The 25451-nt window shown below is 30.3% G+C and overlaps 3 protein-coding genes across 4 annotated transcripts; 1 reads left to right on the forward strand and 2 right to left on the reverse strand.

The window, feature by feature from the left end:
• Positions 1 to 2024: 2024 nt before the first annotated feature.
• Positions 2025 to 13920, reverse strand: NBP35 (nucleotide binding protein 35). Of its 2 annotated transcripts, none has more exons than XM_068619864.2 (4): positions 13882 to 13920; positions 5285 to 5357; positions 5080 to 5181; positions 2025 to 3198 (listed from the first exon to the last, which is right to left on the reverse strand). In XM_068619864.2, exons 2-4 carry the CDS (start codon positions 5319 to 5321, stop codon positions 2270 to 2272), a joined length of 1068 nt encoding a protein of 355 aa, XP_068475965.2. In that variant the 5' UTR covers positions 5322 to 5357; positions 13882 to 13920; the 3' UTR covers positions 2025 to 2269. The 2 variants fall into 2 exon arrangements, with proteins under 2 accessions (XP_068475965.2, XP_068475964.2); XM_068619863.2 differs by lacking the exon at positions 13882 to 13920 and adding an exon at positions 5963 to 6227.
• Positions 10020 to 14189, reverse strand: LSM8 (Small nuclear ribonucleoprotein family protein). The gene is made up of 6 exons (XM_068619865.1): positions 13882 to 14189; positions 12850 to 12919; positions 12597 to 12637; positions 12423 to 12497; positions 10479 to 10531; positions 10020 to 10366 (listed from the first exon to the last, which is right to left on the reverse strand). Exons 2-6 carry the CDS (start codon positions 12884 to 12886, stop codon positions 10276 to 10278), a joined length of 297 nt encoding a protein of 98 aa, XP_068475966.1. The 5' UTR covers positions 12887 to 12919; positions 13882 to 14189; the 3' UTR covers positions 10020 to 10275.
• A 3506-nt stretch (positions 14190 to 17695) lies between these two features.
• On the forward strand, positions 17696 to 19038 carry LOC137816643 (uncharacterized). Its single transcript, XM_068619875.2, has one exon. It carries the CDS (start codon positions 17848 to 17850, stop codon positions 18763 to 18765), a length of 918 nt encoding a protein of 305 aa, XP_068475976.1. The 5' UTR covers positions 17696 to 17847; the 3' UTR covers positions 18766 to 19038.
• The last annotated feature ends 6413 nt before the right edge of the window (positions 19039 to 25451 follow it).

A 25451-nucleotide genomic window follows, 5' to 3' on the forward strand; every position in this document is an offset into this window, starting at 1 on the left:
TGAGTAGGCCCAACGATGTCAAGTTGAGTCAACCCAGACCCATGTTGATCCAAGTTGACCGGATACCATGTCGAGCCAAGTCAACCCAAGAGAATGTCGAGACGAGTCTGCCCATGCCCATGTCAAGTAGTGTGAGCCCAAGCACATGTCAAGCTGTGCAGGCCCAGGCCCATGTTGATTCGAGACGACCGGTGTCAAGTCGAGTCAGCCCGAGCCCATGTCGAGTTGAGTCGCCTCAAGTCAAGGTTGAGTCGTCACCAGGATCATGTAGAGCCAAGTCGACCTAGACTTAGGGCGAGCCGAGTCGGCCAGACCCTTGTCGAATCGAGTTAGCTAGGTTCCATGTCGAGCTTAGTCATCCAAAGTCCGGAGATAAATTTAATGTAATTAATAAAATAAATTTAATCTAATTGCTAAAATAAATTTAATCTAGATTTAATTTATTTTAAATAAATTTTTAAAAATTTAAATAAATTTGATATAGTTAAAAAGATATAGATTTTAAATGCAATCCATTTTATTGGATCTAAATTGGATTAGATTTTTAAAAATCCAAAATCCATGAACACCCGTAATTTATTATCCACCCTTTTCGATTATCTTGGGATAATTAATTATGAATAAAATAAATGGATCACGGTTTTGTAGACATTTTATTTGTGGCAATTTCTTCCTGCACCCAATTCATTGTGATTGGCACTCGACGAACATTCTAAAATTCAATTGTACCTTTGTCATGTTTATTTTGAAAAGGCTTATAGGGTGCGTTGATGCAGATGATGCCCTCATACCTTCGCGCAACAATGGAGGACCTTCGCGCTCCTGGTTTCATCTTTGTTTAAAGGGTCCTTCCACTCAACACTACGTTGCTAGAAAAATGTCAACTAAGATGTGAGGATGCGAACGCTCGTGCGAGAGGGTGTTGGGTGCGAGAATGGCATAAACGAACTTGAATGTGTGATTGAGTGCAGAAATCACTAAATCCTAATTTTATTTTCATTAAGGGTAATTCGATACTCTCACAAATATAATTGAGTGCAGGTCGAATTTGGTTAGGTCCAGGGAGAATCAACCTTTATTTGTCGTTTTAGGTTCATAGAAGGGGATATATAACTGTTTTCCCAAATGAAAAAAAAAAAAAAAAAAAACCTACGCGAGACTATCTCACTTTTATCCCTGACTGAGATTCCAATGTTTCGGTTTACTATGATTTATTTTTTAAGATTTATAATATAGAAATAAAAATCGAATTATGTGCCAAGACTAACCAAAAGATGTATAAACATTGGAAATCTCATTGGAGTAACCGAAATTAAGTGCCAAGATCACATCAAGTTTCTTCTCAGCATTAGTGTCTCCTCAGATTGAATTATTTTAAAGTTTATTTCATTAATCATGGATATTATCAATTACTACAATTAATTATATAAAATAAAAATATGTATTTAAATGTTATACAAGAGATTATTTTATGATAATCTATTTTGTTTATAATGTGTAAATCGTTGTTTATAGTATAATCAATGTTTTTTTTTCGATTGTGTTTAAAGCGATTAATGATTAGGTTAAAGTATAACAAACAATTGTTAAATAAAAAATTCTGTGAAATTTCAACATAATCTCTGAAATCTTGTTTGATAAAAAAAACCTTCGTAATATTTTACACAAAGGCATGAATATTTAACCACGTATAGAATTCAAAAGAGTGTTATTCGACTACAAACATGTTTAAACGAATTTCTCTATAAAATAAATTAAAATAAAAAAAAATAGCTCTATAAATTAAAATTGATTTACATATAAATTAATATATAAAAAAAATCATATAAATTTTATTATACTTTTACTTTTAACTTGTACATAAACTAAAATTAGTTTATGAAAAAATTCAATTCATATTTTTAGAAATTCTTGCAAAACAGTTTTTCCACTCAACTTGGCATTATTCAAATGCAACTCAAGCAACGACTTAACGATTTACATAGCTAGAGAATCCAATGTATGTAAGGAATATGCTCTCAAAAATCTGTAACAGAAAAAAAAAACATGGCATACAGAATATAACTTACGATGTCAATACAAACATGAAAGCTTATTTCACTGTAACTACGATTGAACCCAGAAAACCAACACTTCATATCCCAAAACTTATCAACCACGTCATATAAGCTTTTAGATTCCTTAAAGTATCAAGGAAAGTTTTCTGTGCTAAGAGTTCATAGATAAAATTAGATTTTGATTTACAAAGATCACCATAAATCCATATCTCCTAAGCTCCATTACTCAATAATATTGACCACCCATTAGTTTCAATCAACTGCTCTATAATCTTCTTTAATGCCGGAGCACTAACAACACAATCTTTATTAGCAAAGCAGGATGTACCTTCTTCAGCTGCCTTACAAAGCTGTGGATCTAAAGGAACTTTACCAAGAAAGGGTACCCCCATTTCATTGCACATTTTCAGTGCTCCCCCACCACTGCTATCAAATACTTCAGTGCAAGCAATCAAATTCAGCATCTCTGGGGCTTTTTCCTTCATATATTCCCAAACCCACTGTGTAACATCTTTCTGCTCTCCGTCGTCAGAAATTCTCATAAACTTGAAATCTGCGATGGGCTGGCACAGACTACTCATATTCTCTACAACCCCAAGAACTTTCACGCCAACTTTCTTGCAAAAATTCACTTCTTTTCTCACGTCAATTAGAGAGACTTGTTGAGGTGTGGTCACTATGATTGCACCATCTACTCCAGTGGCATCAAGGCATTGAACAATGGAAATGTGTTCATCTGAGGTTCCTGGTGGAGCATCGACAATTAGGAAATCAAGTTCACCCCAGTAGACATCTTTTAGAAACTGCTTGATAAGTCCATTTTTGCGTGGACCTCTCCATATAACAGCTTCATCAGGGTTGGGAAGCATGAACCCAATTGACATGACCCCAAGATTGGACTCCACATACACAGGAGACCAACCAAGATTGCTCTGGTGTATCTCTTGACCTTCTAGGCCAAGCATCTTTGGAATGCTTGGACCACAAATATCAACATCAAGAAGACCCACTTGAAAATCCCTCGCTGCTAAAGCAAATGCCAGCTGGGCAGAGAATGTGCTCTTACCAACTCCTCCTTTTCCTGACAAGACCAATATCTTGTGTTTCACAGTAGCCATTCTTTCTGCAATGGAAACCAGATCTGCAAAAACAATGGTAGAAGGACCAATTTTTTCAAAAATGAAGGCAATTCAATTTCTCAACATTTTAAATTATAAAATGTTTTTAAATGCCCTATCCAAACACAACCTAAGAGTACTACAGACAAAACAAAACAACAAGAAAGCCCTTGTTCTAGCCATTAAGAAAAAATTCTTTATCATGGTAAACCATCAAATGAAGGGAAAATAAGAGCAGGAAAAAACGCAGTATATAAATAATTTCCTAAGCTAGCTAATTGTATAAACCTTCTGTGAGTGAAGCATGACAAAAACACCAAACATTAAAATACATTCAAACCCGTGGTTCGTACTTATTGGTGCCATGTGATCCCAGAAAACATTTTTGTGAACACCAAGGGATCAGACACTTTATTAATTGTTATAACATAGAAATGGTTTATTGCATAATATGAAAGTACCGGACAATATTTTGAAATCATAAACAGAATGAATTAATAGAAATGCTACTTGGAACCAAAAATATCTCAATTTGACCAAGTAGATTAAAGATTTTAGAGCTGTTTTAAACCTCCCTATTTTTTGGTTTCAGCTATGAAAAATAAACAAATACTGTTAAGACATTCAATTAATGGAATATACTACTAAGTCACACCGAGGCTTGATTCAAAACTCAGAAAAATATAGAGCCTATGGCAGAAAACTCTTGCATGGATGCAGAGTAATGGCAAAATGCTTTTCAATGTAGTACTCCAAATATCTTGTCACAAAGAAAGAATGCCCTCCGTTTTGAGAGTGGGTACTCATGGTCTGCTTCCATCCTCCATGAGGAACACACTTACTAACTACAGTTTGGACATTTTTTATTCTGTCCAGTCGCCTCAGGTCATTACTTGTTTATGAGGACCCAAGAATATCTACAACCTGTTAAGCAATTTTTTTCTTCTCTGTCTGTGTTGTGTTGTGTTGTACCTTTCATTATTTCACTTTGTAACTGTCACAGGCCTAATTGTGTTTGCTAGACAGCTAGCTTATCCATTTGGTAGGTCTGGCATTCCATTTCAAGCTTATTATCATATCAATTAGTGTTCTTAATTGATGATAATTTGTGCCTACACTTGAATGATATCCTACACATATGGTTCATTAGAATATACGTTCTAGTCTTCTAAGATATTATATGAAGCAACTGATTACTTAGTGCTATGTTAGCTTTTACAGAGTAAAAAGTTTACAGCTACAAAAGCACAATACTAAGAACTACAAATTCGACAATAGAAAAATTGAATTTAAAGGAACTGGTGTTCAAAATGCATTTTATATTGATAGGTCACACTGAAATAACAAACACTAACTCAGGTTCTAAAGCAGACAAGACTAAATAAACAGAATAAGACACCAACAAATTTCAGGAAACAATATTCTAAAATTCTTATGCATCGGAATCAAATCAATCTTACCGAATGACTCTGTTAATTTGAATAGGAAAAGAAGTTTATTTGAAGCTAAACTTTACTTAGTTACTCTTAACAGCATCCGTAATTCGCATTTAAAAGCTTCAAATGGTAATAACCAAAATCAATGGTCCACAGAATTAACAACCAATTAGATTGAACAATAAGTAAACTAAGCAAAACAAGGACACCTCGAATGTTTCCCAGTCCTTGCTTAAAATTTCTAGACATAACAATGGCATTCCCAAAATCCTACATGCCTGACAAGGGTATGACTGGAGGAAGAGATTCACTCCCTTCCCAAACTAGTCAATCCAATAAGCAGTAACATACACTAGCAATGTATATACTAAATAAGCAAGAACATGCTTCCATAAATAAATCATGCCATTGTTTAGAAACTGATAGTTGCTGGAAAGAAGCATAAAAGAATAAGATAAAGAAGAGTACCAGGGTCAGGTCCTTTGGGGGCAGTGGCACAAATTTCCTGATTTGGGCACCCTTCACATGCATCAGATTTTCCAGCAGATTCAGACTGAGGGCCTGGGCAATCTGTAAATGCCACAATACAAAAAACAAAATAATCATACTCATAAGTATATATAAAATTAGAGAAGCGAAAATCCAGAAACAAAAAAAAAGTGCATATACATACGCTCATTGGCATCTTCAGGGATGTCTCCATTCTCCATTGAAATTATTCACTTGAGTTGAAGAAAAACGTATAACTATTTAAAGGAAGGAGAGTATGTCACAATTAAGATCAGATTTGAGGTATAAGTGTTCTGTCGCAAACAACAAACTTGCAGTGACAAGCAAAGAATAAGGTTGTAAAATCAAAAAAAGACAGATCTAACAAAAAAGTTCGTCAAACCATTGTTTTAAATAATAAAACTGGCCTGAATTCAGGGATAGATAATGTTGACAAAGTAGCAAAGGTTGTATATGGATAGAGAATTTCAAAATTAAGAAATTTAAAATGCACGAAATCAGAATTAGCTGCATTAGATGCTTCATATACGCACACCTATTTCGTAATTATTGGGTTTATGTTTATCTCAATGAAAAGAAACCCTAAAAAATGACTGCTAACGTGTCTAAAGTGGCACCAACTGGCTCCTAAATCAAACACCGTTTTTCATAACTATTAGGGAAGGGGTCTCGATGAAAGAACATATCCTACACCGAATCTAATAGTGCAATCAGTTGAAGAAGCATTTTCTGGAAAGCTAAAGCAGAAACAGAGTCAAAAGGTATATTGATAGATACAACACAACGGCGCACAAAGCAAAATAGCAAACAGTCTGTGAAGAAGAAGTTTAGATTGGAAAACCTAAAATCGCGCGGCGTCGGTGGCGACAAAGATCACGGCGGCGGACGGCGTCAACGACGGTGGCAGGGTCTTGTGAAGGGTTTTGGTTTCGCACTTTCCGTTTCGCAACAACACGAAAATTTCTTGTCAGAATAAATATAGATAAATACATGCAATTTAATTTATCTTAATTTTAATTATTTCATAAAATATAATTTCTAATTGATTTGTACAAAATATATATTAAGAGCACATGTTTATTTGAGTTTTTGTTCAATTCAAACTCAACTCGGAATCAAACACTACACAAAAATTTATAATCCATACGATTGTGTTTTGAATTTTTATTTTTTGTAAAATAATGGATATTTAGTTTTTTGCATTGTACCAAAAAAATGTGTAAATACATAACTAAAAATTATAGTAAATTAATAACTTTCAGTGTGTGTATATATATATATATATATATATTATAATTTATATCTATAATTAATAAAATTGTAATATATAAATCATGTTTCGGTTTTATAGTAAAATATTATGATTATTTTTTTTTATTGATGACATAAGTGAAATTCAAAATAAAATTGAATATATTAAAACTATTAAAGAGATCAAATGCTACCAAAAATCTTAAAATTATTCTCATGGAAAAAATAACTCTTAAAAACGCTTATCTACTGTGAAGATCTAATATCAAACTAAACATGGCAAAGTCATGTTTAAGAACGTTATACGTGTTAAGATAAAATGAAACATTTTTTTCATTATCAAAAAAATATTAACACCAAAATTAATCCCTATTAAAGTTATTGAATATTCTACATTTTCACTAACTTTAATTTTCAATTTTTTTAAGAGTCCAAAATTAAACTTCAATTATTTAATTAAAAGATATCATTATCATTAAGTATACCAAGAAACATGGATAAATTAAAGCATGGAAAAAAATATTTCAAAATTCAAAATCTTTCTTGCACATTTTTTTAAAACAATTTGGTTAAGGCTCAAAAGGATCTACTGGTTTCATTGGTGAACATTAACCTTTGAATTTCATATCACATATTACGTAAACAATCATCTTACCAACCATAAAAGATTTTTTTTTTATTATACATTACCAAAGTTAATAATTAATAATAGTTATTTGTATTTATTTAGAATAGGAAGATGGATTCTTACAATTTATCAAGGTCGAATATCCCATATTGAGTCCCTCTTGTATTTTCTCAATTGTTCTTTCTGGATATCGAAGATGAGAGATACCTGCAAAGATACTTTAACCCTCAAATGATTTTAGCGTGAGTGATATAGTTCAGGGTTCAAAGTAACATTACCTTTAATTATGAGGGTTCCCTCTTATTTATACTGTTTTAATGGATTTTTTAAGTCATGCCCAATAGATGTTAATTTCGCTTTATTATATCTAATTGGGATTAACGTCCTTAACCTATGATATGACGTGGATGTTGATTTTTATCGAAAGACCGGCCTACATCTGGGTGACTGACAATTTGAACTTTCGATTTCATGGTATAACACTTCTTAAATCTCAAATAATGTATTTTTTTTTTCATCACCTAAAATTTTTCTTTTATTTTTTTCTTACTTCATATTCTTACTTTGTTCGTATTATATATGGCACAACTATTTTTGTTTTGCATTTAGTTGTATATATATTAGGCTTTCCATACATCATATGAGCCAATTTCTTTCTCCACCTCCATGGTTTCTTATTGCACCTCCATAAATTTTTGAATTCCAAAATTATTCTTAAAAGTGTAGAGTTTTATTTTTTTTCATTTCCAAATGGTATAATTCGTAGATCTTTCAAATTGTAAAATTTGTAATACAATTTTGTTTATATTCCAAATTTTATAGTTCAAAATGTATTTTAGAAAATAAATTATCAAGTTTAAAATTTGAAATATAATTGTGTATTTTGAAATTTATAGTTCGAAAGGTATTTTTTTATTAGAAAATATATTTTAAACTTTAAAATTCGAAATACAAAATTATAGTCCACTGGTTAAAATACAAATTTGCAATTTACACTTTAGAGTTTAGAATGTATTTTCGAACCTAAAAATTAAGTTATGAACATTATAATTCAAAATATAATTTTATATTCTAAATTTTAAAATTTAAAATGTATGAATGAAAAAAATATCAATAAAAAAAATGAAAAAAGAAACAAAATTGTCATTTCACATATGTTTATGAAGGTATAAAAGAAAAGCAGGTAGAGGAAGAAATTGCCATGGTGTGATTGATCCAAATTGATAACAAATAGAAGCATACAAAAGAAGTAGTAAGTGTAGTTGCATTTTAATTTTGTGACAACTAACTAGGTGGTAACATGGGAGAAAACAACAAACCGACACTAACCTAAGACATAAATTCATGAGCAAGTAAATGAATAAAAAAATGACAATTAGATTAACATAGAAAACGCTAGTGTGGCAACCCATTAATTAAAAGCAAAATACCTATCATTAAAGCATTTCACACATGTTAAGTCCACAATATGAGGAATTGCATGTGCAAAATTAAAGTTGGTTTCAAATCTCTTTTTCTTTTCCCATTGCCAAAGTCCAACTTGGTGTAAGACAAAGATGGTTTTTACGAAATAACTTGAACGAATTCCTCACAATATTACAGCCTAAAACTTGAATATCAAGTCAAATTTATTTATTTTTATTGAGAATTTTTCTAATTATACTAATATTATCAGTGTTTTTAAAACTCTACATTAATTTAGGCTAAAAGTATAACACATATTTAGAGTTTCATTTGGTAATTTCAGACATCCTAGAGCTCAAAATAGAAATTTCCTTAAAAGTATATCTTCATTTTGAATTAATTATAAGATTTAACTATTAAACATCATTTCCAACAATCAAATAAGAATTTTTAATCAACTCATACATACTAACCTGGCTAATTAACATTTAACCTGTTCTTACACGTATAGTTTAATATCATTGTACTAGAGTGTGAAAGAATGTTACACAATTACTCAATTACAAATCATAACTCTACGTTTTAATGAAAAAATTCAACATAATTGGGTTTTGATGAAGATAAGAAAAATTCAGCCAAATTCTGTCCCCATCTCCATATTTTCTCCAACACTTACATATTAATTATGAAAAATCGATTTTTTTTTTTAAATTTAATAACCTCACAAGTCTCACCATTTAAACATGTATGAAGATATATATATGTTTTTAATTTTGTATTTTATTTTTACACATTTTTTCAGAATTTTTGACTTAAAAAATAAACAAAAAAAATCACCACAAGAAAAAATATAACAAAACTTATCTCAATCAACAACATTCACCAAACTACCACAAATTATATCACTACTTGAAAATAAAGAACTACTTAAAAATAAACACTCTTCACTTTTCTGATTTAAAAAAAATATGAAGATATAGGAAGATTTTGCCAAGAGCCATGAATGAAAAAAAGAAGCATAACAGTGGCCGGTGAAATAGCCCATACCATTGCATACATAAGATGGCTTCAAATTGAATTAAAAAATGTGTGAAGTCAAAGTTGAAATGAATGAATATCCCCAAAGTCATCCCAACTGCCCCACGTTACAGAAATCTACCCTCTTAATTTTGCCACTTTGCTGCAGACCCCTCATGCCACCACGTGTTTCTTGACATCCAAATCCTCTTCTCCTCAATAATCAATAAACCAAACCCTTTATTTCACATGCCTTCTTCATACTGCATTTAATACACAGAAAAAGAAGAAAGAAAAAAAAATATTTTTGATAAAGTATATGTCTTTTTAAGATAATTATAATCTTTACACATTTTTCACTTTTAAATAACTTCCGTATCAATTATAACCTCGTAGTTACTAGGTAAATTGAGAAAGTACTATTTTACAACAATTACCAATAGGCTCGAACAGATGTAGTGTGAACAGGAGTATACATTCAAAGTTGCAATTATAAGAAACCACACCTGTTCACAAATATAATCATTGTTTATAGGTACAACAGTAAATGCATTTTTTCATAGATGCGTTTGTTTAGCGCCATTAGACATAGCTCGCATTGAAAGAAACATTTTTCATTATGTATTAATGACCAAATAGAAGACAGTTTCTTCACGTCAGATAGTCACAAATTTGTTTCATTAATTTGTTTTGACAAAACTTACATACTAATGGAATCATAATATCAGAAAAGTTATGCTATATGCATATTCTTAAAGAGTTTCACAGCGCACTTGAGTATAAAGTGCCGCAAAACTCACCCTTTCCACCCAGCAGACATGCATTCATTAAAAACCCAAACAGAGTATTTCCACTCAATGGATGACAGGTTTCAAGGGATGAGCTCTAAGTTTTGATAAATCCAGACTAGAATCCAGATCTTCATCCAGTTCACCAACAACACTTCTGCAATGACCAAAGGGAAACCATCATACATATATTATAGGGCATGTAAATATAGTGCCCCAATATGAAATCTGTATGATGAACAGATTGAAAAATGGAGTAAGGATCATACATGTTGTCACCCCTGATGATGTATAAACCAAGAACAAGTTGTTGTACACCTTCCTGCAGTTAGAAACACGAACTATCAAGAAGACAAAAACAGTATTTTAATGAAGCAAAGATTTACGGAGGGGGAGAGATTATAGCAAAAATACCAAAGAATTAGTAATTCCTGGTACAGCAATCTATAGTTCAAAGCTAGGGATTGACTTTTCTAAAATCTAAATTTAGAGGAAGTAATCCGATATTTACTGTCCAAGTTTAAATTTAGATCAACACTTTAAATTGTAATGTTACTTTTATTTTTTTTAATCTAAGACATACATTATGTATGTATGCATGTATACGAAGATTATACCATTCCACCTGTTAACGATTAGTAAAGCCACAATGCTTCAGGAGGAGACAACCAAGCAATAGACTCGCGAACCCCCTAGAACAAAAGCCTTTAGTTTGTTTTACTCATCATTAATCTAACAATTCCTCTTCCATTTCATTTTTCTTCACCTTGCACTCTACTTCCCTCACTCACAAAATCACTTGTACTCAAGGATCCAGTTATGGAGAACAAGATAGATGCTGAGTATATATAAAATAGAGAAGAGCACAATAAAATATAGAAGAAAAAAATGCAACCATTGCTGAGGCAGCGACAAGAGATCATTTTCAAGATAGAAGTAGCAATAATATGATAGGGAGCCCAACATTGAGAAGAACTCAGGAATTCAGGAAACGCTAAAGAACGCCCAAGCTTCATCAGGGCCAAAGTCAACAGGTTCAAAAGGAAAATCTCCAAACCTGTGCATTTCAGAGACTAAATTGGAAGAAATAAGATCTAATTCCTACAATATTAGATTTATTTTCTGAGTTCGTTATTTAAGATTTCTCAGCAAGCTGTCAATTTCATTCCATTATTACCAATCCTGTTATTCCCTTCCTTGCTGCAGAGGGCCAATAGATGTATTGGAATTCTCTTTCTATATAAACACTGATATGAATGAATAAAAGGCAGAGAAGTATTTCAACATTTATCTTTCTTTTAGGAGGTTCTTGTCCTCGAATTCAAAGGGGAAAGTACAGTGTTCATAACATAATAACAGACAAAAGTATCAGTGGAATGTGGAAGCATTGATTAAATGCAAAGACAGTAAATTTTCTTCAATCAAATAGACGAAAAATTACAAGTTTTGAGTCATGAAAAGTAGTTTAATTTTGGGAGTAAGCACTGTAGAACGAAAGGGGATTTTGCTTAAGTGTAAAAGTGAGTATATATATTGCAATTATAAGGAACAGAGGAAATTACTTAGTAAAATCAGAGATACCATTTCAACAGACATTTTCAAAGAAGGCTATTAGAGACGGAGCATATAATATGATTAACAAAAAGGGGTGAAGGGAGAGATAGAAGGACATTGAAGGAAATTACTCAGGAATCGCATGATTGATAGTATCTTTGAGAATTTGGTTTTTAACCAAACCCAATGGTGTAGTGTAATTCATGCAACAGACATCACCTAGTAAGATAAAAATATTGTGGTTTTTGTCAATGTTTGCATTACAAAACCAGTTTTGCAAGGTCTTTCTTAGTCTTGAATAAAGTGCCCCACTCTCAAGTATATCTAATAACATCTAGCATGGTGGACATGGATCTAGCCCTTTGCCTAATGCAAAATCTGATACTGCACAGCCTTGCTTGTCATCTAATAGAGAGAACTAGTGGGCAATAGGGATAAGTTTTATGTGTTTTATATTTAATAATTTTCAGAACATTATAACAGAAAGGGTCAATCTTAGCCTTTAAAACATTGAAGGGTAAAAAATGGGCTTACTTTACCCTCAACGGTAAGAATGCCCATTTTTAAGGAACTAAGTCTTGAAGCTATAAGTCAAAGTTCACTAAAGTTATGGCTCATTAATCTTTGAAGGAATGTTTCTACAACTGCATTCAGCATACCTTTGTAGAATAAACTCGTTCATGGGACTCATCAAGAATTATATTTGTGGCCTGGTCAAAACCTTTCAGGACTCCCTGAACAAAAAAACATAGAAATTAGAAGTTTGAGAAATGACACTTACTAAAACACAACAAACTGACAAAAGCTAATTTTGATCATATACAAAAGCATACCACTATATTCCGTCCATCATTTGTAATGACTGAAATTGTCTCTGTCAACAACCAAAAGATTCAGTAAAGGATAGCAATTACTAGCATGGTTTAAAGCATATCTCACAAATGGATGAAACAAAATTTGATGGACAATTAGTTCCCAATGCTTAATTAACTAAAATAATTGTCATTGATAAGCACAGTAAATAATATAGATATGTACAGAATATAAAACATCAAAGAAAAACATAAATATTTATAGATGGCTTACGATCTACAAGAGACTCAAGTCCAGGCCCAGCTGACATCTTGCTTTTTGGCTAGGTAACACACTCTCACACCTGTACAAGTTTTAATGTCAAAACATCAATTAAAGCAACGCAAATGTACACTGAGAACCAGCTAAAATCAGGTAGCGCAGATTGGGACTGCGGAGGTAGGACAAATGAGAGAATGGCAGAGGCATCAAACATAATACAATGGAGAACTGGAGATTAGAGAGAACAGCATGAAGAGTAACTAAAAATTTTGTTTACTTCTAATCTGTTGAATTTGTTTGTTCAAGATACCATGGCACAGCCAATTGGACTTGAAATTATGGGATCAAGAAGATGGAACAAAGAGGAGATGCTACGTATGTCTGAACGTGAGCAACCTTGCAAAAAAGCATGCCACAAACTGGTGGTATATGAAAGGAAATAGATGATATTCTAGGAGAACAACTCCTTAACAGCAGCAATATAACTCCAGCTTAGGAAAAGAAACCAGGAAAAACAGAAAATGGCAATGCAGAAAAGAAGACAACAAATACAGTTACAAGACGCGAACTCTGTCCCCAAGGCAAATGCCAAACCAAATCCTCACCCAATTTCCGTTCTCCCCTTTGCTACTCTCTCCCCTACCCTGTAAACACGTCTTCCATGGACAATGATCACAGGACATCTCCTTTTTGTTGAGATACACATTAGCTGCTACATATACGAACACGTATTTCGTAATTATTGGGTTTATGTTTACCTCAATGAAAAAAGAAACCCTAAAAAATGTCAGTTAACGTGTCTAAAGTGGCACCAACTGACTACTAAATCAAACACCGTTTTTCATAACTATTAGGGAAGGGGTATCGATGAAAGAACATATTCTACACTGAATCTAATAGCGCAATCAGTTGAAGAAGCATTCTCTAGAAAGCTAAAGCAGAAACAGAGTGAAAAGGTATACAGTGAAATTGATAGATACAGCACAACGGCCCACAAAGAAAAATAGCAAGCATTCTGAGAAAAAGAAGCTTAGAATGGAAAACCTGAAATCGCGCGGCGTCGGTGGCGACAAAGAGCACGGCGGCGGACGGCGTGCGTGACGGTGGCAGGGTCTTAGGAAGGGTTTTGGTTTCGCAGTTTCCCTTTGGCAACAAACAACACGAATATTTCTTGTGAGAATAAACCCTATCATTCAATTTATCTTAATTTTAATAATACTCCGTCTATTTTTAATTATTACATCAATATAATTTCTAATTAATTGTTTCAAAATATATATATTATTAATCTTTTCTTCAATTCAAACTAAACTTGGAATCAAGCACTACACAAAAATTTATAACTCATGTTCAGTTTTTTCCGCTGTAAATAAATGCATATAATTAATATATATATATATATATATATATATATATATTATAATTAGTAATATTTTAATATATAAATTATATCTCGAATTTATACTTAATATGTAGTGATATAATTTTATTTTTAATTATTGATGATATTTTAAGTGAAATTCAAAATAGAATTTAATTTATTGAAAGATAGAAATTTTTTTCTTAAGAGATTTATTCTAATTAATATATACTAGTGGGAACAGCGTATCAGCATTTTTATTTTTTTTATTTTTCAAAAATAATTTCTCTTAATAAAATTAAAATGAGAAGTTAAAGAGTATACAATTAAATAATAGTGTGCATCCGCATTTTTTATTTCTCTTTCTTTAATATTTTTTTATTCTTCAAAAATAATTTCTCTTAATAACATTAAAATGAGAAGTTAAATAGTAGGTTAATAAAATAGTGGAGAGCGATAATTAAAAGTTGCATATGGCAAAGATAATGAATGAATTTATTTATTTACATGAAAGTGAAAAGGAAAGAGAAAAGAAAGTGAGAAGTATGGTAAAAAAAGGATGTGTTATGTGTAGTGGAGAGAAAAAGTGGGGAGTAGGTACCTATATATGAGAGAGAAAGTGGGATATGTGGGTTATGTGGAGTGGAGAATCATAAAATCCGTTTCTTAAATCAATTTTAAAATTCTACAATTTTAATAAAAAATAATATCAGTTTAAATAAAAAAAAGTAACGTAACAAATCTCCACCCTCCTGCTAAAGTGATCTACAAAATATTACAAATATCTTTAATTTCTTATTTAATAGAGAAGAAGATCTTTAAAACAGAAAAATAACTAATCAATCTTTCCACTCTCTCCAGTTAAATAATAACAAATAAAATAAATTTTAAAAAATTATTTTATTAATTTTTTAAATTATAAAATGTCCAAATAACCAAAATAAATTAATACAATAAATTATTAAGTAAGGATAAAATGAAAAAAAAAAATTAAGAACAGTTAAGAGGGGAATAAGAAATGACACAAGGACTATAATACAATAATAAAATTAAATATTCATATAAGGATAAAATAGGAAAAAAAAATTAAGAGCAGTTAAGAGGGAAATCCCTTTATATTTATAATATAATATATAATAAATATAATATATATATATATATATTAAAATAAGTTTTTATGTTTACATTCATTATTTAAAAAATAAACAATTAAAATAATAGACACCTTAAATGAGTTTCTTTTGGATATTAAAATACGGATTATCCATTATTGGAAACAATGACTAGGTAGAACAGTTAAAAATCCTTAAACACAAAAAAAATATAACTATTTTTTCTAACATACTTTATAATTACGTATATGTTTATTCACTATTTTTTTTTGTTTTAATGAAAGAAAAAAATTATTATTATTATTATTTTAAAATGAAAGCTAAAGTTTTTTTATCGTTAATATTATTATTAAAATTAGATGCATGTCTAAATTAAAAAAAAATTGTTTATTGATCTGAGTATATTTAAAAGACACATAGTAATTATTTAGTGTTATCATTAAAATATATTTTTAGTTTTTTTTCACTTAGTCTTAAATCCTAGAAAATCAATTTGTTTTTCTTTAAAAGAAAATATAAATATATTACATTGCATGGCTATTATAACTAAATATAGCAAGGTTATGTTTGAGTATAATAAACATGCTAGGATAAAAAGGTTGCGTTTGAGTGAAATGTATATGTTAGGACAAAAGAAAGCTTTATTTCATCATTAAAAAAGTTAATTAATTGGATCATATGATGAAAATTTCATAAATAGCAAATGATAATAGACTTTTCAAATACGAAAAACAACTATAAACATTTATTTATAAAAATAGTTTTTTATTTATTTATTTAACTTCTTGTAAAACAGGGAACTTATGTTTGAGTCAATAACTAAGTGGTAGCAAGGAGAAAACAATAATTAGATTATAGTAACCTAAGGCATAAATTAGTGAGGAAGTAAATGAATAAAAAAATGAAAATTAGATTAATTAATAGGAAAATAGGCATATAATTGAAGCATTCCACCCACTCTAAGTCCACCATACAAGGATTTGCATGTGCATAAATGAAAGTTTTTCTTCTTCTTATAAGTGACACAATGGAATGGAAGAAAAAGAATTTGGAAGGAGAAGAAGTTTGTTAGTTTTATTTGTGTTGACTTTATATTGAGATGATATTATTAAAGTCAATTATCGTAATTGAGGTATTGTTTGTTTTAAATTTGGAGTTTCTTTATGATTTTGTCGTTAAAAAGCATTCCAGAGGGTTAAGGGAGAGAGTTGTAATTAAATTGTCATTGATATCGACTCTTAAGCGATGTGAAACTATTAGATGTATCGAAACAAGTCTCTCATGTGAGGGTTAAGGGAATAAGAGTTCGTCTTTGGAATCTCGTTTTGATACCAGAGATACAATATAAATGTTCAAACCTTAAGTCGATTGAGATGACATCACTAGAATCAATCACTGTATCTGAAATATTGTATGCTTTGAAGCTCAAAATTCCATCATAATTTTGTATTTCAAAAAATGTCTCAAAAAATTAAGAATATAAACTATATTTAAAGTGTACTTAACATCAGATACTAGATGATAAGTGATGTAAAACTATTGAAGGACCATATGTATATTTTGATTTGACATGTTGAGATCTCACTGCTCAAAATAGAAATTTCTAGAAAAGTATATATATTTAAGAATTAAAAACCGTTTTCATAAATTAAAATGGTGTGATACATATTTAGATTGAAAAAGGAAGCAGAAGAGTGGTTGGTGTGATAGCCCATACCATTTCTCATATAAGATGACTTGAAATTGAATACAGAAATGTGACCCTTTTGTTGAAGTCAAGGTCGAAATGAATATCGCCAAATTCCAACCAACAACTGCCTCACGTTTCACAAATCTACCTCTTATTTTGTCCCTTTGCTGCAGACCACGCCTCTCAATAATCCATTTATTTCACATGCCTTTTTCTTCACACTACACACACAAAAATACTTTTTTTGGTAAAATTATATGTTTCCCAAGATAAATATAATAATGTCTACACTTGTTTAGTTCTACCATACTCTCTCCCACATAAATAATACAATCTCCTTAAATTTTTGGTAGTGGGTGGTCCACATACCCTTCTTCCTATTTATTTAGTTTTTGTGCATGTTAATTTTAATATCAGTCTCAGTATATTGAAACTTTCTCCACATGACACACATTTAACGTTGTAGAAGTAGTTCAGACGTGACTGGTACTTACCAATAAATCTATTTTTTAATATATCTGTATTGTTCTTATTGTCACATTACTACCAGGATAATTACTATAAATCTTATTATCACTTCGTCAATTATTATCACGTAAGCGGTATTAACTCAACTTTGTGTTGATTGGAAAAGGTTTTAATATTAATCTTTAAAATAATTTTAAAAGCATATAAACAGCATCCAACCCTGAGTGACACCCAAGTGACCCATTTCCATACACTAAGCTAAATATCCAAACACTAACAAAGTACAGAAAGTCTACATAACCAAATCAAACCCAACCAACCAAAAACCTCTTTTTCTTCCCCCAAAACTTCTCCATTCTTGAAACCTTGAAACCAAAACCATGCTTGAGGAAGCAGTGTCATCCTCTCCAACATTCTTGGGCAGCCTCTACAGCTGGTTTACCCCCACTGTCTTCTTCCTCCTCCTCCAACTAGTCATTGGAACCATCTTCATCATCTCCAACCTTGCCAACTCCAACAAACACCATCACCAAGACCCCCATGCCCCACACCATCAACCAAATGACTTCCCACACCCCCACCTCCCTAGATCCCCTTCCCTCTTGCAAAGACTCAAATCCATCAACTTCTACCCCTCCCAAGATCCCCCACACCCCCACTTCCATGAATCTCAAACCCAAATCCAAACCCAAAACCATGAAAACCAACACTCCCCACTTGCTAGATCTCCCTCACTCCTTCAAAGACTCAAATCCATCAACCTCTACACTTACCTCCCCACCGAACCCTTCACCTCCCGACTCACTCCCCACGCCGCCGCACTCTCCCACGTGCGCCCGCCGCAGGTGGTGGAAACCGACGATGAAAAAGAGGAAGACGACGACTTTCCTCTCGCAAACGACGATTACGATTACAACCTCGGCGAGCGCGAAGAGGGTTCTTCGTTGGACGAGATTTACAGCAAGCTCCAGCAGCAGGGGCAAGATGGTCATTTCACCAGGACGCACTCCGACACCAAGCCGTCTTCCGGCGAGGTTCCCGTGAAGCTTCCGAGGAAGATGAGGAAGTCGGCGAGCAGCAAGTCGGCGTTCGCGCACTTCAAGGAGGAGGACATTGTGGAGAACCGCCGCCCGGCCACCGCGAAGGAGGCGAAGGTGGGCGGCGCCGCCGTTGACGACGACGAGGTGGACGCGAAGGCCGACGACTTCATCAACAAGTTCAAGCAGCAGCTCAAACTGCAGAGGCTGGATTCCATCATGAGGTACAAGGAAATGATTGGTAGAGGATCTGCCAAATAATTAACAATAATTGCTTCTTTTTATTATAATAGTAATTTTAATTTTGTTACATTTTCTCTAGTGTAATATTTTTTTGTTAATTTTTAATTAGCTGTAAAATTAGTAAGTCTTTTTTTTTTCTCTTTTTTGAATTGGTTATGTTGATTTTCAGGGTTTTGGATTTTGAGAGTACTGCATTATGTTGATGAATTTGTTTCTATTTATTTTGCACACAACATTGTAGTTTGTAATATGTTGTTATTGTTCCACTAGATTGTTGGGGTTTGAATTCCATATTTGACTTTGCTCAATAATTTATGGAGAATCCAGCTTAGATTAATAGCATGAACATGTGGGAACCTTGAGAATCGATTTTGCCTCCGACAAACTTGGTTTTAGTACAAACACATGGTAGATGTTTGAATATTATTTGGAAATATTGATTTTGTTTTGAAACTTTGGGTTGATACAAGGAACAAAAGCTGCATGATCTTAGGTTGAAAAAGCACATGTTAAATTTTATGTGATGAAAGATCAAATTACTTCCCTAAGAATGTAGAAATTATGTTGATAGAGGAATTAGATAGTTAAGTAACTTGTAAATTATTATTGAGTTGTTGGGGTTAACACATTAATGCGCGTATTGGGACACATGTTCATGTTTATCATGTTTTGGTAGTCATCTCATTTTATTTTCTATACAAGAAACCAAATTAATTTCATGCAAAACAGGTAAATAAAACATAAATTATTCTATATAAATAAATTCATTACTAAACGAGGAAAGATTTCAAAAAATGATGAAATGTGTCGCATGGAGTAAGAAAATCCCTCATTAATTCGTATTGGAAAACACATCATTATAATACGAATAAACTCAGCTATTATAAAATCAAAAGTATTCACCTTATAAAAATAATATTGTGAAAATATAACCTCAAAATTATTCAAACTTGTTTACTCTACCTTAGACCATAATTGTAGTATAGTATAGGTAGTTGGTGTTCTATCATTGCTGCTTTCATTGATAGAATAACAACTACCTATACTATACTAAAACAATGGTTTAAGATATACTAAGATTAATAAAACTATGGTTTACTAAATTCTTTTTTTTTATTCAAAGAAACCCTGACAATTAAATAAGTGATTGAGTCTGGATCTATCTACGATATTGGTCATGTTCTAAGAGTACATCAGTCATATGAGATGAATATATCCATTTATAACATAATAATAAAAATTTAATCAAATATAATATTGTCTAATCAAATTAGGTGCAAGCGTATAACTTACATATTTATGTATATATAAAAAAAAAATTATTGAAAGACAAATATTCAGTAAATGATAATATCTTTTATTTATTTTAAATATCTTTAAATTACTTTAGTTCAAACTTGAAGCTTATAAATACAACTAATCTTATAATAGGTACTCACTCAATTTTCATACTCGTAGTTTCTTTTATTTTTATTATTTTGAACGTCGAATAATCTTCTACTAATGGATCTTTACTAAATAAAGTCGATGATTAAATCTTTATAATTTCAAGACAAATGACTTTTTTCCACCTCGAGAAACATGTGTTATTTCTTGTAACAACATGTGATCAATTATATTTTAGTACTATGAATTAACATATCTTTTAAAAAAAATAAAGCTTTTTTGAAAAAAAAATTAAAGACGAGATTAACACAATAATGTATAAACTTAGTCAAGTGCAGAAGAAAGGTATTAAGTATGAAAGCTTGTAACACTCGAAATACAAAGAATATAATCAAAATTAAAAAATAAGAAATTTTCAACGTCCAAAGTCCTTTACTTAATTCAATCGAAAAATTATAATATTATATAACATATTTTAAAAGTGAGATCTCATTAATGATTAATTAAGATAGTGACTAAAGGACAAGCGACATATTTGACTAGCTTAATTAATTAAAGAAATATTAATTAATTGTTTCGCTATTAGTATGATAGACACTAATGTGGCTTGTTAACGATGTGTTAACATTTTCTTTTAAATAATTAAAAATAGCTCCTAAAAAATAGAAAATTGAACACCGTAAATTATTTTTTATTAATATTATCACTTGTTCAATGAAAATTTATTACTTTTAATATTGCAATATATTATTTGCACGTTCTTTTATTTTTAATAAAACTTGACATAAATGTTAACAAAAAAGAAAACAAGGTAAAAAATAATTGAGGAAAAAAAAGTATTTCGTGAAAAACACACGGATTATTCATATTTAATGCTTAGATAATTAAAAATGCTTAATATGGTATTTTAATATTTCTCATTAAGTTTTTGAAAATGTGTGATTAATAGTATTTATTAAAAGGAATGTGTGAAAGGTTATCTCATTGAATCTAGTTTATTTTGGGTTGGATGATATGGGAAGGTTTTGGATTCCACAATCTCGAATCTATTTTGAAGTTTGGTATATATTTTAGATTGTATATTATGAAATGCATTTTTAAAGGTGTAATGTGTATTTTGGAATGTTTTTTTCTTTCAAAATAGTTTATTAGTAAAATAATCATTTGGAAGCTATGGCTAGAACTATAGTCAATGCATCTCAAGACGATGTTAGACAAAGATCAATGACATCGATCTGCAAAAGAGCTCGAGAACAAGTTCTCACCAACGTTGATGGTGATGTCTTGCATGAAGTAACAAGAGAATTTGACGTGCAACAAGGATTTTTTGGCGAACCTTTTGATATCTCCATACTTATTAGTTATATTGATCACATTGCATTAAGATCGTGTGAGGGTGATGTAAGAAATAAAAAATTCATTTGGTGACATTGTGTTTGGTCATTTGTTATTATTTATAGTTAGAAACACCAATATATTTTTGTTAGGATTGAGGAGAATTGAAGTCGATATCCCAAAGACGCAAGTTAAGTAAACTTGGGATTCCTCATCCCCAAATAAAGGTTGGTGTGCTTAACTCTAGCTTTTTTTTTTTTACTTTGTTTTCCTCTTCTTCTTTTCTTTTAAAAAAAAAGATTAACAGAGTCGTGACCAGTACCATGAACAGTGATGAGGGAAAAAAATAGGCTCTAAATATCAAATGATATGATTCCAAATAGAACTAATAGGAGAATTAAGAATTTAGGATTACAAAATGGAATCAATTAAAAACAATAACAATAAAAACATAGAGAGAGGGAGACACCACAAACAAGCTTTGACGAGCCTAAGGATGATCACCACAAGAATTGATGATTGACTATGGACATGTTTTTTAAGACACTTTAGTACGAGAGAAAACCTATAATGAACTTTAGTTAGTCTGAAACATGTCCCCACATGTTATAATGTGGGAAACAATCAAGATATAATGCTTAGATAAATTTTATATGTAAGCAGATTTTATTTTCTAAAGTTAAAAAATATATTGTACATAAACTTTATTTAGAGTGAATATTGTCCTTAATTTATGTAAATATTGTTATTAATAATAAAAATAATTTTATATCAAAAGAAATTAAATTCTATATTAAAAAATTATACTTTGTATTAGAAAAAATAATTTTGTATTACATCGTTTAAAAATAATTAAATATTTAAAAAATTCACAAATATATATTTTATAATGTATAATCCAAAGTACATATTTCTCAAAGATAAAAATAATTTTTTTTTTTTTATAGGTGCGACATTAGTACATGGAGGTATAAAATGCAATGTCCGAACAATAGTTATCAAGGCCCACTAAAATGTTCTTGGTTTAGGGGCCCATTAATGTTTATTTATGAATTGTTTCTCAATGTTGTAGGGTAATGACTTTACTTGTATTATATTCAACTAATTAAAAATTGTTTTTATATAAATTAGTTATACTTTAAATGAATAATTGAGTTGTATGATAATTTACCATTACAGTAAAAAAAATCATATACATGCAAAATTTCAAATTTATTATTTTTTAAGCAGTGAATTATATACTTTCAAAGTAAAACATTCACAAATTGCACGGGATTCTATAATACTGTTTAGAAGTCAAAAGATTATTTAACATTTTGTGGAGATAGATTAATGTCCTTTAATATATTTCAAAACTTTAAAATAAAATAATATTAATATTGTTAATAATAAATAAAGGCCTAGTAATTTATTATGTATAAATAAATAACAGTGTGAAAAAACCCATAAATACATAATAAAGTGGTAAATATGATTTTTGTAATCCTAAAATACAACACTATTTAATTTGGATTTTAGTTTCTGCTATGTAAATAATGCATCATCACATAAGTGAGAAGCAATACAATAATACGTTATGTTGAGGAAAACAAAACATCTTCCTAATATTCCGGATCTAACTTTGAACCACAAGAAATAATAATAATAATAATAATAATAATAATAATAATAATAGTGAAATTACTTCCAATAATATTAATAAAACAGAAAAAACGCTAGAAATTCATTAAAGCCATTCAAATTTTCAGAAAAATAATTAAGATTTAGAAATAGGAGGAGATGCAAATTACGCCTTAGAAGAAATTAATAAAAAAATTGTTTTTCTAATTTTTTTGAAGATTAATACAATACAAAATGAAGACGAACAATTAAATAAAACAACAAAAGGAAGAAGTATTCCAAAAAATACTTCTTATCCAACTAGTAACCCCCCATCTCTAGAAGTATAGAATTTGCAAGTAAATTTCTATATGAAAAAATAAAAATAAAAGTTAATTAGAACTATCTTTAGGATGACTAAATTATGTATCTGGATAGGATATATATCTAACATTCAAATAATTACAAAGTTTCTTTTTAATACATTAAGAAAAACTCTCGTCTTAAACTAATGAATAAACTCATGTAGTAAAAGGAATTAGTAAAAGTCTCTCTTGCTTAGGAATTCATAATTAAAAAACTTTTATGATAGTTGAAAATTAGAATATGAAAGAATTTTTAAACAAATAGATAAAAAAGAGTATATCATAAAAACAATAACGATGACAACAATAATAACGATAATAACAATAACGATAATAACAATGATAACGATGACGACAAAGATAACAATAATGATGACAATGATAAATATGATGATAATGATAACAACGACAACAACAACAACGACAACGACAACAACAATTGTGACAACAACAATAAGAATGATGACAACAATGATAATTACAATCACTTATGCTATGGAGTTCTTTCACTTAGATTTATAATTAGTTGTTAAATAATTTATGAAAAGAATAATCATGTCTTTCATGACAAATATGAAATTTAAAATTATAAATTTGTGTAAATATTGTTTAACTATTGTGATTTAAATGTGTTAATGTGTTCGATTATAGATTATATATATATATATATATATTTATATACTTTCCTAGCCATGCGACTAATACTATGGTTATAATTAGTGTTTCATTAGTACAAATGACCTTTGTGTTTAAATATTTATAATTTATTGATATAAAACGTAGAGTTATTGAATTTTTTTTGTTTTATTTAATGTTTGAGTGAGATAAATGGAATTTTATTTTAGATTGTAATGTTTCATTTAATGATTAAAATATCAGGTAACTCTTCAGACTTTTTATCTTCCAATTAGATTTACTACAACCTTTGTAAAAAACTAATTTTAAAATGCAATTTCCAATTTTAAGAGATTCTAAATTGTTTTGTGAATTTAGGTATCACTTGAATGATTTTTAAAAGGACTATTTTTTTTTAAAATCAAACGTTTGTGTACTGATTACTTTTTTATAGCAATTTCTTAAAATTAAAAAAAAATCCGAAACTAAATAGAGAAGACTGAGAGTATCTCAATAATAAATTTTTAAAAAATTCTGCAACGATAAAACATTATTCATTTTGAAATATGAAACAATGAATATAAATTCCATAAAACTAAAGAAAGTTACTATTATAAGAAACTTATTTTAATTTTAAAATTTTTATAATTGTAGAATATACGTTAAATATTTTTTTTATTAATTATGAAGTCTTGTAAGAAACTCGTTAGAAATACTCTAGTTGAAAATGAAACCTTATATTGCAAACACAACTCTTTAAGCACGTTTGTCAGTTATTGAAACAGAATTTAAATGATAGAATATTTTCATCTGAATGTTTACTGCGTGTTCCAGAAATTTTGGAAGTCACTATGATGCAACAATAAGACCAGAGATTATTAGAACCACAGTAGTCACATCTAATAGCTCAACTATTATATTTTGAATGTGAATTCTAGTGTTCATAACATCAAAAGAACAGAGAATGAAAACATGGACCAAGACATGAATAAAAACCAAAAATGAAAGGGAAATTGAAGTAGAAGATTATTTACATTTTGTTGTCACCACTTTTATCTTCTACATCTATGCATCCATACATCCTTCTTGTTCAATTTTTGTATGAAGCTTTTGAGGCATAAAAGAGCATAACATTATCCACTACATAAACCATGATGGTCAGTGTCTTACAAGAGGAATTGTGGATTGTGAAAGACTTACATAATACAGAAAATCCTACACCATTCAGAGAGCTCAAGTTTCAGTTCACCATCAAACCCTCAAGATGACTACATTCTCCAGCAAAACTGTACTGCTATTTCTTAAGTTTAACCAATGTGAGATAGGACCATTTTTTACACAATATTTTCTAATCATAACAAACACATTTTCACCTCTAAATTGTACATCCCCCAAACCATTTAT

The sequence above is a fragment of the Phaseolus vulgaris genome, chromosome 1, assembly GCF_051622355.1.
Source record: "Phaseolus vulgaris cultivar YP4 chromosome 1, ASM5162235v1, whole genome shotgun sequence".
NCBI lineage: Eukaryota > Viridiplantae > Streptophyta > Magnoliopsida > Fabales > Fabaceae > Phaseolus > Phaseolus vulgaris.

Coding starts and splice junctions, on each gene's coding strand:
- NBP35 (XM_068619864.2), bottom strand. CDS start 5,321: ATGGAGAATGGAGACATCCCTGAAGATGCCAATGAGC. Junction 5,182..5,284: donor CCCTGAAGATGCCAATGAGC/GTATGTATATGC, acceptor TGGCATTTACAG/ATTGCCCAGGCCCTCAGTCT. Junction 3,199..5,079: donor CCCCAAAGGACCTGACCCTG/GTACTCTTCTTT, acceptor TTGTTTTTGCAG/ATCTGGTTTCCATTGCAGAA.
- LSM8 (XM_068619865.1), bottom strand. CDS start 12,886: ATGTCAGCTGGGCCTGGACTTGAGTCTCTTGTAGATC. Junction 12,638..12,849: donor ACTTGAGTCTCTTGTAGATC/GTAAGCCATCTA, acceptor GGTTGTTGACAG/AGACAATTTCAGTCATTACA. Junction 10,532..12,422: donor AACGAGTTTATTCTACAAAG/GTATGCTGAATG, acceptor TTCTAACTGCAG/GAAGGTGTACAACAACTTGT.
- LOC137816643 (XM_068619875.2), top strand. CDS start 17,848: ATGCTTGAGGAAGCAGTGTCATCCTCTCCAACATTCTTGGGCAGCCTC.